The 15,786-nt window shown below is 38.6% G+C and overlaps 1 protein-coding gene across 1 annotated transcript in view; it reads right to left on the bottom strand.

Annotated features, from left to right (window-relative positions):
• Dhc93AB (Dynein heavy chain at 93AB) overlaps positions 1-15,786 on the bottom strand; it is a 312,580-nt gene that overhangs the window by 144,042 nt on the left and 152,752 nt on the right. The window contains exons 32-37 of the mRNA XM_069846249.1: positions 13,685-13,829; positions 10,425-10,658; positions 8,271-8,449; positions 6,166-6,301; positions 2,063-2,197; positions 29-148 (exon numbers count right to left, since the gene is read on the bottom strand). Of these exons, the coding sequence (XP_069702350.1) occupies positions 29-148; positions 2,063-2,197; positions 6,166-6,301; positions 8,271-8,449; positions 10,425-10,658; positions 13,685-13,829 (949 nt within the window). The remainder of the gene's footprint in view (positions 1-28; positions 149-2,062; positions 2,198-6,165; positions 6,302-8,270; positions 8,450-10,424; positions 10,659-13,684; positions 13,830-15,786) is intronic.

Here is a 15,786-nt window from a genome sequence, read left to right as displayed (position 1 = left end):
AGTTCTTACATAAACTAACCCGACCTACCTGCACAGACTTCACCTGCACAGCCACCACAGACAAGACCTCCACTGTGATGCGGTTGAACTCGTCGAAGCAGCCCCAAGCTCCTGTTTGCGCCAGTCCCTTGTAAATGTTTCCACACGACTGAAACAGTTGACGGTACATCTATGAGACGGTGAGCTGGCCGTAGTGGTAGGACACGAAGGCCGAGAAGCAGACAGGCGTACTATGTGTGCTGTCAAATGTTTCCGCTTTTTAGACTTGTTCACTTCATAATGATGTACTCTTCGTTATAAAATCAACTTAGTTCTTAAAAATTAAGTAATAATAATTTATTAAATACTTATTTAGCAGGTTTACAGTATCTTCCAGTATCTAATTGCAGTAAGGTGTGACAAATTATCGCAATGGACAGAAATTCATACAGGAGTAAGACAAGGTTGCGGTCTTTCACCGTTGCTGTTTATTTTATATAAGTTATGTGGGCTATTCCATCTCAAATCGACCGAAATATAGACAAAATTGGCCTTGCAATTTTTAAATACAATGAAACTTTTTCTGTCCGTAGACAACTGTGATACAATGCTTTGTGCAAAGTTTGAGGCATCAGAACTTCATAGTGTTTAAATTTAAAATATTTAAATTTATCGTATTTCCATCAAATTAGCAACTTTAAACTGTTGTGGCTCCGAAACCCTTTCACCCAATGATCAAAATCATGGTTTATTTTGATGCTGAAAAGTTAAAGTTTATACTGACATGTGAACAGTTTTTCATAATTTTTATGGAAATGGCTAAATTTAGATTTTTCTTAATTAAGACGCCTTTGCCCACGAAAAAATATTTTTAAAATATATGGTTAGATTCCGCATTGAAAGTACAAATAAACACGTATTTTTTACTGGTGCTCCGTTGATAAGAAAGTATTGAAAATATCAAATAAAGAAAATAAATAGTACGCGCGTGAACTAACCAGCTGAGTGTGAGGCGGGATCTAGCCGTGGGAAGCAAGGCCAGGAGACATAAACACGTGACGTATCGTCTAGTAGCGCATAGCTGGGCTAGCTCTATCACAGGTTTTCATAAACACAGGAGTAAAATGACGCCCAACGCTCGCTTATCTTCAGCTCTCGGCCAGTGCGAGCGGTACTGCGCCGTTCAAGTCTAGGCGTATGAAAATAATCTATTTAATACCCTCGAAACTTATTGCCGTGACACTAAGCAAACAATGCCGAATCCCTCTTAATAATGCAAGGTTTTTTCTCAATATTTTTTTACATTTTAAAAAATGGGCAAAAAGCCTAAAAGTAAGTAAAATCAGATCATCTGTCTCTCTGTATACAATAAAAATAAGGATTACTTCTTATCATAACCTACCAAATGTCAGCTTCAAAATGAGCTCTCGTTCAATGTTCTGCAGTAAATGGTTCCAGAGTTCTGAGCGCTGAAAGAGGCTTATTTTTATAAAATACGCTAAATTTGTCGATCAATAATACGAAAACCGTTTGACTTTCGATAGTATATTTTTGCAAATGCACTCTCCTCAGCACTTTGTATAAATAGGGAAAAAATTAGGGTATAAAAAATGCGAGGTTTTTTACTGATCGATTTCATATGGAATAGCCCATAATGTGTGTGTGTGTGTGTGAATCAAATAATTAGAGAATGGAAACAATTACCTCATGGATATATGCAACTCAATAGACATCTATAACTAGATTCCGACATGATTTTATCTTTTAAAAGAGGAGATGAAAGATCGCAAGAGAGGTAAATAAACACACTTATTAAAAATGTAATTCTTTGGATGTTACACTACTTGTTGCAGGATAACAGACTACACGACAAATATTTGGGCACAATGGATGAAGTTTGATTAAGACTAGTAACGCAACACGAAATATTTTAAGGTGAGCAAAATACATGGGAAGATGGAGAAAATAATGAATACTGGAACAAGTTACGTAGCCTCTGGTACAGAAGGTGTGGAAACAGGGTACTAAGGAAAATATTACGTGTTCCCTCTTCGTTTTGACTACTAGCCACACATCTACCCACCTTGTAATCCATCTGCTCCGAGCAGTTGAACACGTAAACTGAGATGCCAAGCGCCCGGCCCAGGTCCTTCGTGGTTTCTGTCTTCCCTGTACCTGCCGGTCCTGCAGGACCGCCGCCCATCACCAGGTGGAGAGACTGCAAACAACGCATCACGTTATGGAACTTTCTTAGTTTGCAGACTTTTACTATTTTCCCCGTAATGCAGTATATTACGCAATGTTCTACGCTACACGATAATACGTATTTTGAAGTAACGTCTTTTCTCTCTTTAAGAGTCTTTCAATGAAGCTTCTCAGAATCGCTATCGCTGGCAAAGCACTGTTTTAACGGTCGTTTGTTGTTAAGTTATGAAAAAGTTGCGAAAATGTAACTGAAGGGCTCCCTGCAAAAAGGGGGTGGCTCCGCTTTTAGATCAAATTAATGTTTTGCTTGTTTCATACGTTAAAAATAGGCTATGTCCGATCTTTTAGTGCAAGAGTCGGCCTCGGTAGCGTAATTGGTATAGTGCTGGCCTTCTATGCTCGAGGTTACGGGTGTTTAATTGCGACAGGCTCATGTCAGTAGATTTACTGGCATGTAAAAGAACTGCTGCGGGACAAAAATCCGGCACACCGGCGACGCTGATATAATCTCTGCAGTTGCGAGCGTCGTTAAATAAACCATAATTTAAAAAAAAAATTAGTGCAAGAACGGTGTGAATCCGAGCATTTGGTAGTAAGTTACAGTGGAATTGGAGGTGAGTTCCCAATCGTTTCGTTGCAAAAAGGAAGCAGCTCCTGGAGCTATATACAGAGTGGATAGTAAGTAATGTCAATTTCAGGGGTTATTCTTTGAGAGATTTCGAACAACAAAGTTGATTAAAATTTTGCTCGCTTTTACTTTCTTTCCGAGATAGAAATTATTTTATATGAACAATTTTATAGCGTGCTCTGAGAAAGTCATTGATTTAATTCCCAATATGCTCAGTCAATTTAAGAGAGCAGTGTATTATGTTAATGAATGGATGAAAAGATTTTAGTCTTGCCCCTTAAATATGCAGAAATTTTAGCAGAATAAATGTAACTTCTCATTCTGGAAAGGAATTTTACAATGTTATTTTTGTTCGTATCAAATTTCTTCACATTTAAAGGACAAAACTAAAATTATTTCTATTATTTATTATCCTAATACGCTGCTCTCTTAAGTTGACTGAGCATATTGGGAATTAAATCAATAGCTTTTCCAAAACACCCTGTATAATGTTTAATATAAAACAATTCTTTTCTCGAAAAGGAAGAAAAAACGAGGAACATTGTATTGAACTTTTTAAATTGAAATATCTCAAAGAATAATCCCCTGAAATTAATGACATTACTTAGGCCTACGGTTAACATTGTGTAAATATATATATTTTTATTTTAGTAGGTTATTTTACGACGCTTTATCAGCATCTCAGGTTATTTAGCGTCTGAATGAGATGAAGGTGATAATGCCGGTGAAATGAGGCCGGGGTCCAGCACCTAAACTTACCCAGCATTTGCTCATTTTGGGTTGAGGGGAAAACCCCGGAAAAAACTCAACCAGGTAACTTGCCCCGACCGGGAATCGAACCCAGGCCACCTGGTTTCGTGGCCAGACGCGCTAGCCGTTACTCCACAGGTGTGGACATGTAAATATATATAATTTTTTGTGTTGTAGTTTATGATATTCGCACAATATGTGTGTGTTCAGTGCGAAATGTGGCTAACTATATTCAATTTTATTGCAAAAAGGAATACATCCATTATTTGTTTATATTTTACCCCAACCCTCTAAATTGCTGATTGTAATAAATAAGTGAGTGACAAAATGAAACTCCTATGCACCTACGACGTACTTTGAAAAAGGAAAGAAGCTTAGTCAAAAATTTGAAAATTTTTAGGATGTTTTTGTTGTTTTCCACAACTTTGTAAAATTGGAATTATCTTCTTTTTACAGGTAGGCCTTCAACTACTTTTTTTTTTTTTTGTCAAAGCTTAGGTTCTAGTAGGCTACTCAAAACTACATTATTTTTTGCTCAGTAGGCCTATATCCTCTTTCTGCGCTTTAAATACGTACGTACCCGAAGTTCTAATAGTACATTGCTTTACTCCTTGAAAGAGAAATTAATAACATGTTATATTTCATTAATATCTATTAACTTGCAATGGTATAATGCTCTCTTTTCCAGTATTTCAGATTTCAAAGAAATTATCATCACATAGACTTAGAAGTATCAGAACCTCGCACCCTCGGTTAAAACTATGTTGACGTCATTGATGAAAGAGCCAATCAGAGTCATTCACCTCACGTTATAGCGGACCCGCTGTCTCTAGACGAATAACGTGGACGTGAACAAAGTTTACCGTAGGCCTAATTTAGTATTAAACATGGTATCTCGTTTGATTTACCACTGTGGATGATATTCATTTACTTAGAACAGCTCAAGATGCGTAACTTATTCAGGCCGAAGTACAAGAAGGTTCAGGAAAGCGGTAGCGGACGGTGGGTTTGAAAGTTGAGGAGGCCAAGATGTGAATGATGAGAATATAAAAATATAAGGCCTGTGACGTACCTTATTACCAAGCGCAGAATTTATAGATTTTAAGAAATTAAAATGAGGTTTTCAAATTTATGTTTTAGGATTTCAATCTTATGTTTAGGAATTTATATGATTTTACGGGAAAAAATAAATAAAAATAAACAACATAATGTTAATAAATTAGAGCGGCTCGGTAAAGTTTGCCTCTCTTTAGGACACTCCAAGTCCTAACCTACGAATTAGGTCTTTTTAGGTCACATTGAATTTAAGAATGTTACTCTTTGCTACATAAAACGAATAAGAAAAACAATATTTCGAGAGTAACGAGGTAGCAATAAAATTGATTCGAACCTAAGAATCCGGGGCTTGATCATTACTGTTACATAGTCTAATTTTACAGCAAATTAACTGGACGTTCCTCTTTCTTCGCAAACCGATCAAATAGGTCACAATATACTGAATAACTGCTACTAGAAGAAGCTAGAGACAAATCTGCGTTTGTTTCTAAACTCTCGATATATTTAAAATACTGTATAAGTAAATACATCTCATAACACAAAAGAATAACATAACAAGAACACCCGCAAACAAGAGAAAATCTAACAACATAAATGAAAACTTCTACGCAGGGAGAGAAAAGTAACAACACGTGATTCAATTTTCTAAAACCAAGGAGAGAGAAAGAGAGAGAGCTTGCCAATACAGCCGAAACCAGCCGTGACTATAAGCAGTACAGTTGTCAGCGGAGGGTAGGACGTATCCAAATCGGCTCCCCTCGCGCGTTCTAGTCAAGTTTGAACACTCTTCTAACCAGCTATCTTATTGGTTGAACTGCTGTTGTCATGGTTACCGGGGAGTAGCGTCATGTAGCCGACTCCTCTCTCCGCTCTCGCATAGACACTGCAGACTGCTAGATGTCGACTATACAGGTTACAGCGCTATCTGTTATTTTTCAGTACGAATTATTTGTACTATCTACAGTATATCGAGCGAGCATCACCAACTGAATGTGGTCGACTTTACGTAACTTACATCTTAGTCGTAGTGAATAGTAAAATTAATATAAAAGGAAAAATGTTCGTCATTTGCTGTAACTTGTCTGTGGTATTAGTTCAGCTGGAATTATTACTGCCATATTGTGTTCTGGTAAAATATTAGGGGAGGCACGGCCTCCCTTGCCTCCCCTGAAAATCCGCCGCTGCAGGGAAGAATTTTTTGTTGAGATTCCTTGCTCTCTGGTGGAGAAGTTAAAGGAACACTTGCAGCGATCCCTTACAATTTTTTTCGTAGTTTTACAAATGTTAACATACGTCACCAAATACGTCACTACTGACGTCAACTCAGCGTTAACAGTTTAGCGGATCACTAGGATGCGAAAACCCTCTCACAGGGGACTATCAAAGAAATTTCTTCCGTATAAAACAGGCGAAGGAGAGAGATAAGGGAGACACTGGAAAATACGTACTTCATATGACACATTGGGAACAGGATCACAGCCTGACCAATACAGCTGATGATGACTATTGTATCCGTATACATTATTTAATCATTTTAGAGGTATCACCTGTGTCAGTGTGATGTAGCAGCGGTCGGTGAGGGGGGTGATGACCAGGCGCGGCGTGTTGCCCAGATATTCGTAGCTGTAGCGGAATTGCGCGTCACAGATGTTGGCAAAGCAATCACGCTCTTTTTCGTCCCACCTGCACACGAAAATTCCATTCATTTCATGTAGGCCTACAAAATACCCTGGAAATAAGTACATCTGATTAATTTATTTAACAGCTTCAAACGACATGAGATATTTTCAAAAGATTCTTTCCTGGACTTTTCACAATCTCACAGTATTGAACTTCGTTTCTGAAAGAGGGCCATTTGTAAAAGGAACTTACTAACTTGTAAACTAAAAATTCCAACTAATTACGTATATACTACAGGTGTGTAAACGTAAATAAAATAAATGTTAAATGTTATGTTTTATTTAACGACGCTCGCAACTGCAGAGGTTATATCAGCGTCGCCGGATGTGCCGGAATTTTGTCCCACAGGAAAACTTACCCTAGTACAAACCCTAGTAATGCCGCACTTCGATTATTGTGACGTTTTGTTAAGTGATCTAAGTCCTGAACTGTCAGTCAAGTTACAGCGAGCTCAGAATATGTGCATCAGATACGTGTGCAACATCCGACGATATGATCACATATCACCGTCCTTCGCAAGTCTCTCGTGGCTCCGACTTAAAGAACGCAGAACTTTACACTCTTTGTCTTTACTCTTTCGAATTCTGCACACCTCAACACCAAATTACCTTTCGTCTCGTTTCTCTTATTTATACTCTAATCACGACATAAATACCAGATCACTTATCTGTGGCACGCTAAGTATACCTCTTCATAGAACATCTTGTTATTCATCATCTTTTACAATATCCACCTCGCGTCAATGGAATTCCTTGTCACAAAGTATTAGGGGCTGCAAGACAACAAACACCTATAAGAACAGCTTAAAAGATAACCTTATTAACATTTCACTCCAATCATACTGATTTAAACTATCACTGACTACATTGTTACTTTTTTCTTTAGACACCATCCTGATTGTGCTGTATTTTCAAAATTGTCTCATAATAATCTCTTTCTATTATCTAATATTATTTTAAATATATTAACATTCTATGTATTTTAGTTTAATTCTGCTACCCAGTTTATTTCAGTGTTTAATTAATAGTTCATAGTATTTTGTTGTTTAATTCGTAAATAACTCTTGTATACATGTAACTCTCATCTAAATCAAATTGTTGAATTCTTTGTAAGTTCATGCATATGTATAGACACTTTTTGCTGGTTGTGTGGAAGAGAAGGCCTTACGGCCTTAACTCTGCCAGCTAAAATAAATCATTATTATTATTATTATTATTATTATTATTATTATTATTATTATTATTATTATTATTCTTTTACATGCCAGTAAATAAAATAAGAAGAGGGCGTTTCTCGAAATATTTATTATTATTATTATTATTATTATTATTATTATTATTATTATTATTACATGCATTATTACTTATTAACAACGTGCCTGCTATTATACATACTACTAATATATACTTATAAAATACAAAATTCAGTAAGTCTCAAGTAGTCCACCGCTGTGGAGGAACGGTTAGCGAGTTTGACCGTGAAATGATCATGTCCGGGTTCAAATCCTGATTGGGAAAAGTTACCTGGTTGGGTTTTTTTTTCGGAGTTTTCTCTCAACCAATTGAAGCAGAATTGTTGGGTAACTTTCAGCGTTGGGCCTCGGACTCATTTTGTCATCATTAATTCACATATCACCATCATTATTCATACCATAGCCCGGGTTAAGTTGACGTGCTGTACTTGTACAAGAGCGCGGCCGTTCGGCTACCGAATCATTCCAGAAAAGGAGTGATAAGCACAATAAGCCTCAGGCTGCAGTGTGAGCCTTGGGATTCCTCCTCCGTACAAAGGGGAGGGGAAGAAAGACTCAAGTAAGACAATTACTATTCCAAAAGTAAAATAAAAAAGTAGTGCGCTCACTGGTTGCAGAAAATGTACCGGGGCGGCGCTCTGGCACGACTGAATCCTTGACATACTGCCATATTACTTTTCAGGAGTTAGCTCTAAATCAGTGTTGATCCTGTTGTGTTACCTGTGTCTCAGCTGGGACTGCCACTGGAACGCGGAAGCGCTCTCTATCTTCGTCTGTATGAACTTGTAGACGACGTCACGCGAGTGCACGTCGATGGTGCAGATGGTCATGATCTTCTGTCGGTCTTGTTTGGTCAGTTCCCCGAGCAGCAGGGTGATCAGAGTGCTGAGCTGGGATATCTGTGCACACAATTAAAAAAGTACATCTGATTCAATTGAGGCACACCGTTAGCTGAATGGCTACACTGCCTGCTTTCCACGTCGGTAATCCGGGTTCGAATTCTGGTGCGTCCAAGTGGAACTTATGGTGGATGAAGATTGTGTTTGATGGTGGGTTTTCGCGGAGCACTCCCGTTTTCCCTACCAGTTTCCCAACATTCTTTCTTAATAATCTTCATCATGAGGTGCTATTAATTTCGCCTAGCACTGTAGGCTACACGGAAGGCAACGCCTACGGCGGCAAAAAATAAAAAAAAAGATATCTAGTTTCGTTGAGTCTCGCCTAGGAACACTTGGCTGAATGACGCAAAGTAAAGTACCTGCCATTGGAGGGAAAAAACAAAACATTTCTTTATTTGACAACTGAGATGAGTTCAAAAATGTTCATTCTTAATTTAGGCTCTTACTTAATATTACAGAAATTGCAGAAATATCTTACATGTGCTGAAATATAAATCTACAAAACGAACTCAGAAATAGAAATACTAAACAATACGTACCTAATATAAAATGGTCACATCAATATTTCTTATGTGACCAGAACGTAGTACGAAATGGAAATAATAAAAATTGGAAATTTATCCTTTGTAAAGGCGGAAAAATTCAAATACATTAGAGCAACTGTAACAAATATAAATGACACTCGAAAGGAAATTAAAAGCAGAATAAATATGGGAAATGCGTGTTATTATTCGGTTGAGAAGCTCTTATCATCCAGTCTGCTGTCAAAAAATCTGAAAGTTAGAATTTATAAAACAGTTATATTACCGGTTCTGTATGGTTGTGAAACTTGGACTCTCACTTTGAGAGAGGATCAGAGGTTAAGAGTGTTCGAGAATAAGGTTCTTAGAAAAATATTTGGGACTGAGAGGGATGAAGTTACAGGAGAATGGAGAAAGTTACACAACACAGAACTGCACGAATTGTATTCTTCATCCAACATAATTAGGAACAATGAATCCAGACGTTAGAGATGGGCAGGGCATGTAGAAATATGGGTGAATCCAGAAATGCATATAGAGTGTTAGTTGGAAGACCTAGGCAAAAAGACCTTTGGGGAGGCCGAGACGTAGATGGGAGGATAATATTAAAATGGATTTGAGGGAGGTAGGATATGATGGTAGAGACTGGATTAATCTTTCTCAGGATAGGGACGGATGGCGGGCTTATGTGAGGGCGGCAATGAACCTCTGGGTTCTCTAGATCCATTTGTAAGTAAGTAGGCCTAAGTAAGCTAAGTAAATATAGCCTATATGAGCTTATAGGTGATAGTATAACACACTCGTAGATTGTTACAAAAATATTAGAAAAAAATACAAAGTTCAGACATCGAGCCTGTACGCAGAACAAAATATGAACATAATTGGATGAAAATGAGGATATTTGCTTGTAATCAAAATTTGTTAAATATCGTTAATAATAAAACTATAAAAAAATACCGCAATAAAATATGTTAAAATGTCGAGAAGCCGCTAAATTAATATTATTAGTAGTAGCAAATATTATCACGTATAGGTTTTATGATGGATTTCACCATTGCTTTCTCCACAATTTAAAACAAGCCTAGGAGCAATAAGTAAAAAGCCAAAAAGATGTTGGTAGATCCGATATAAGGCGGTAGATTGACATTTTGTTTTGAGCGGATGTCCAATCTTTCACGATGATGTGTACGTTTGTGTCTAGAAGAGGTGGATGGTAACCAAGGGGGGGGGATGGATTTTAGTCCACGAACATATCACATGTGGCTTAATGAGCTGTACAACGGTCACTGGATATTGCAGAATCTTTTGACGGTGCATCTTCCAACTGGCACTGGCTAGTGTGCCTCGATACGAAATAACGCCGTCGACTAGCACCGAAAACATCAACTGGACGCAATAATGATGATAGAAAAAGCAAAATGAAGCAAATAGCTTTAATGTGATAAATATAGCACCTGTTTCTTCTGATAGTCCTTGATGGCGTTCTCATAGCCTTCCTCAAGACGTGAGAAAGCGATGTTGACCTCCGTCGTCCACCAGATCTGGGTGCCGCAGAGCGAGACCTGGGCAGGGTAGTCGAACAGCCACTGTTCGCGGGGCTTCTCTTCGTAGGCGACCACGGCCTCGGCGAAGTAGTCACGCAGCGATGTGCGCATCGAGTCCTGCAGACGATTCAGCCACACCTCAACCTGCAATGAACGTGACGATCTGAAGTTGACCGATCACATATCAATTCAATTTAATTCAAAAGAAACCACAATGTATTTTCGCTTTTTTGGTCGGATATAACTCCTCATTGTTCCAAAGGAATTTTCGCACTTCCTACTGAGTTTACCACACTTTAATTCTAGTGAGCAGAAACCATTATATGCAGGGTGTTTAAAAAATATGGGGTATAATTTCAGGTATGTATTTCCCACATGTAGACAATCAAAATAGTTCCTTACAACATGTGTCCGGAAATGCTTTATTTCTGAGTTATGGCCTTCACAACATTGAAATTCACCGGAACGTTTTTCTTTCCGCAGGTCGTTGCCGACAAAGGAGACATTAAGAGGGCACTCTGACAGTTTCTTTCCGAGGCGAAGGTTACATTCAGTGTTGTGTAGGCGTTAGACTGTGCGACATGTATTCAAATCAAGAGCTGGCAGAGATACACTTCATGTACGGTAAGGCGGACGGCAATGCTGCGCTGGCTCGTCGTTTGTACCAGGAGACGTACCCACAGCGACAATGTCCAGATCGGAAGACATTTGTACGTCTCCATTACCGTCTGTGCGAGTATGGAAAATTTAATTCTCCTGGTTTGGGAAGGGGACGACCAAGATCTACAACTCCAGAAGTACAGGAGGAGATTCTGGAGGCTGTGAACATGACTCCTTCTATCAGCACACGAAGGGTAGCGTTGCAAGTCAATGTTCCTCATACGACTGTCTGGAGACTGTTGAAAGAGTATTAATTGTATCCTTATCATTTGCAACGTGTACAGGCCCTGTCACCAGCAGATTACCCTGCACGAGTTAGGTTCTGTCAGTGGTTCTTGCAGCAGTGTGGTGTAAATCCGAACTTTCCTGCCTTAGTATTATTTACAGATGAAGCACAGTTCATACGAGATGGCATAACAAATTTCCACAATCAGCATGTATGGGCGTATGAAAACCCACGTGCAACTGTTCCATCTCATCACTAGGTGCGGTTCTCACTCAACATGTGGGCCGGTATCATTGGTGATCGATTAGTTGGACCCCCTGTAGGCTACTTGTAAACAGACTTACGGGGCAGGCGTACACAAACTTCCTGGAAAACACCATACCTCATGTTTTAGAAGACACTCCACTGATCAATCGTCAACACATTCACTTCTTGCATGATGGCGCTCCTGCACACTTCAGTCGTACGGCTCGCCGGTACTTGGATCGAAGGTTTCCTGATCGATGGATAGGTAGAGGTGGCCCAATTGCTTGGCCTCCACGCTCACTTGATCTGAACCCTCTCGATTTCTACTTGTGGGGCCATTTAAAATCATTGGTTTATTCGTCTCCGGTGCCTGATTTGGAATCCCTTCGGAATCGAATTGTGGCATGTTCTGAGGACATACGCAATACTCCTGGAGTTTGGGATCGTGTTCGCAGGTCAATGAGACATCGATGTGAGGTCGGTATTCAAGCAGGAGGTGGACATTTTGAACATCTTCTGTAATGACAACGACCTGTGGAAAGAAAAAACGTTCCGGTGAATTTCAATGTTGTGAAGGCCATAACTCGGAAATGAAGCATTTCCGGACACATGTTGTAATGAACTATTTTGATTGTCTACATGTGGGAAATACATACCTGAAATTATGCCCCGTATTTTTTTAAACATCCTGCGTGTATATAATCTGTTTGCCTGGGAATACCTCACGATGGTTCCAAAGAAACTTTTGCACTTTGTACTAAACATTTTTTTCAGATATTAAATTATCACTCTTCAAATCACGTGAAAATGAACTATAATTAATGTACATGTGTTTCTGTTCGCATGGGAATACCTCATGGTGGTTCCAAACTTTCACACTTCCTATCGAACATTTTCTTCAGAAATATTCAACAATCATACTTGACTTTAAGTGAACAGAAATCATTATATATAATGATTTGTGATTATATATGAGGTCTACATATGTTTCTGTTGGCTCGGAAATACCTCGTGATGGTCCCAAAGGAAATTTCGCACTTCCTACTGAATATTTTCTTCAAATATTCAACTATCAAACTTCAATTCAAGTGAGCAGAATGTCCATCTGTTCATGTTTGTCCGGGAATATATCATGATGGTTCCAAAGGAAATTTCGCACTTTCTGTCGAACATTTTCTTCAAATATTCAACTATCAGACTTCAATTCAAGTGAGCAGAATGTCCATCTGTTCATGTTTGTCCGGGAATATATCATGATGGTTCCAAAGGAAATTTCGCACTTTCTACCTAACATTTTCTTCAAATATTCAACTATCGAACTTCAATTCAAACGAGCAGAATGTCCATCTGTTCACGTTTGTCCGGGAATATATCATGATGGTTCCAAAGAAAATTTCGCACTTTCTACCTAACATTTTCTTCAAATATTCTACTATCAAACTTCAATTCAAGTGAGCAGAATGTTCATCTGTTCATGTTTGTCCGGGAATAAATCATGATGGTTCCAAAGAAAATTTCGCACTTTCTACCTAACATTTTCTTCAAATATTCAACTATCAAACTTCAATTCAAGTGAGCAGAATGTTCATCTGTTCATGTTTGTCTGGGAATATATCATGATGGTTCCAAAGGAAATTTCGCACTTTCTACTTACATTTTCTTCAAATATTCAACTATCAAACTTCAATTCAAGTGAGCAGAAACCATAATGTACATGTGTTTCTTTTTACGGAAATATCTCATGATGGTGCCAAAGGAAATTTCGCACTTCCTACTGAATATTTTCTTTTAAATACTCAACTATCACACTTGAATTGAAATGAGGTGAAACTACAATGCATAACAGTGTTTTAGTTTCTGTTTGCTCAGACATACCTCATGATTACCCCAAAAGAACTTTAGCACTTTCTAGTGTGATGCTAATTGTTAAGATTTATTACAAACTACAGTTGACTACCTTAACAAAATCATTCTTCTCCTAAAAACACAATTTTAACTACGTGACAAGTAAACATTCAGTTTTCAATCTTGTACTTACAGCGCCGCTGCAATCACTGGGGTGGCTGAACTCCACGTACTCGCCGTCCTTCGCGATCATGCCTTGCGCTCGTTTGTCCAAGTTGCCTTCAGCGTCAGTGTGGAACTTGAGATGTGCCATGGAGTCAAACAATTTGGTCAGATGTCTGTAATCAGCAACATGTTGCATCTCCTTCATACGAAACTAGTTTCAGTGCGTGTCAAATGTTAAACATTATGACAAAACGATACCTCATCTTTTGGCAGTTGTATATACTTGCCGCAGAAATATGTATGTACATTACTAATACGAATATCGAAGTACGAGGCGCATGCAGAAAGTAAGTTTCCCTATTTTTTAAACAAAAAGAACACACACTTTAAGGAAAACATTTATTGGCAACAGGTACAGCAATGTTTCAGCTATTTTTCAACGTAGCCACAATCAGAATTGAGACACTTGTCGTATCGTGGGATCAACTTTTGTATCCCTCTGTCGTAGACCTCTGCCGCCTGTGAATGGAACCAGCGTGTGACAGAAGTCTTCAGCTCTTCATCGTTGCCAAAACGCTCAACGGAGGACAGGAATTTCTTCAGGAGAGAGAGAGAGGGGGAGAGCGAGGGGGAGGGCGGGGGAAATATGAGGGGAAGGGGAAGGGTAAAGGGAAGGGGATGTGGAGGGGAGGGGAGGGGGAGAGGGAGGGAGGGAGAGAGAGAGGGAGAGAGAGATAGAGATAGAGAGAGAGGGGGGGTTCGGCCCATAGACCTGACAGAGCTGCCGATGAATTTCAATTGGCGCAATGCTTTGTGCATTAAAGAACTTTATCACCGACCGAACCTCGCAGGCGGCGGGAGAAGGAACAAGAGCTTCCATTTCGGACCACTGCTGCCACGCTACTGCCACGCTACTGGCATCAGGCGACATCAGGCGGGACCTATCCGGCTGGCATATGATTGATACGTCATAGATCTGTTACACATGCGCAATTGACACGGCTAATTACGTTTACTTTCAAGGGGAAAAAATCGGGAAACTTACTTTCTGGATGCGCCTCGTATTTATAACGCTAGCACGTTAAAATTTGGAACCACCTGGAAATCATGAATATGGTCTTCTTTTGATTACTCTGCAAGGTTATTTTTATTTCTTGTAGACTTCTGTTAACGTTTCGGTAGATAGAAATAGGCCTACATTTATAACGCTTTGAATTTAATGATAAGGCTGGTAAGATGCAATTGACAGAGAAACTGTAGAAGTGATATTGTGTAGTTAAAAGGAGGGTGTATGTTAGAATTGACCAAAAAATCGTTTTTCTCATATTCACAACAAATGATTCCCCATTAAATTCTGAACAGTTCTATACTTGGACTGCATGTGTTCCGACATTTTTAAATATCCCTGGTTGCCTCTTAATGGCCGTGTGCCAAGGACCTTTAAATGTCACACTAGGTTTAAGCGCTTGTTTATCGGAACTACGCGTGTATTTTTTGTAATAATTCAGGTAGATTTATCTCAGAAAATATTACGACTATCATTGTGAAATTTCTCATAGGAATATACCATTAATTGGGGAAGATTTTAATGCGTGAAGATTACATTTTCATAGGTAATTATGCCGGCATGTGTCGATATTAAAAAAGAATGGTATGTAAATTAGCCTAAATGAAAGAAAATTAAAATAAATTAGGTTTTCTGTTGCCCAGAAACTTCAAACCACTGATTTGTTACTAAATAATATTGTACGTATCCAGGAATTTCAAGCATATTGCTCATTATTTTCAGATATAATGATTCCAAATATATTAATTTTATTATTAATATTTCATTGCTGTTATATAGACAACCATTATTTTAAAACACACAAAAATATTAAAATATAATTTTGACTACAACTGCTGTTATGGTTGAGGAGTCCCAGTTTCAAAATCTTGTAATTGTATGGCAGTATTTGGCTCAGATAGAGTCCTATTTATTAACCCGAAAATTGATTAATTTTAATGAACGGGTTGTTTTTATTCTGCTGTAAATATCTAAATAACGCAGAATAAATATCGAAAGTTCGATTTCTGCTTGGGCTGATTACCTCATTGGGTTTTTTCCGAGGTTTTCCCCAACCGTAAGGC

Source organism: Periplaneta americana, chromosome 14, assembly GCF_040183065.1.
Source record: "Periplaneta americana isolate PAMFEO1 chromosome 14, P.americana_PAMFEO1_priV1, whole genome shotgun sequence".
Taxonomy (NCBI): Eukaryota; Metazoa; Arthropoda; class Insecta; order Blattodea; family Blattidae; genus Periplaneta; species Periplaneta americana.
This window is presented reverse-complemented; position numbering and strand designations above follow the sequence as displayed.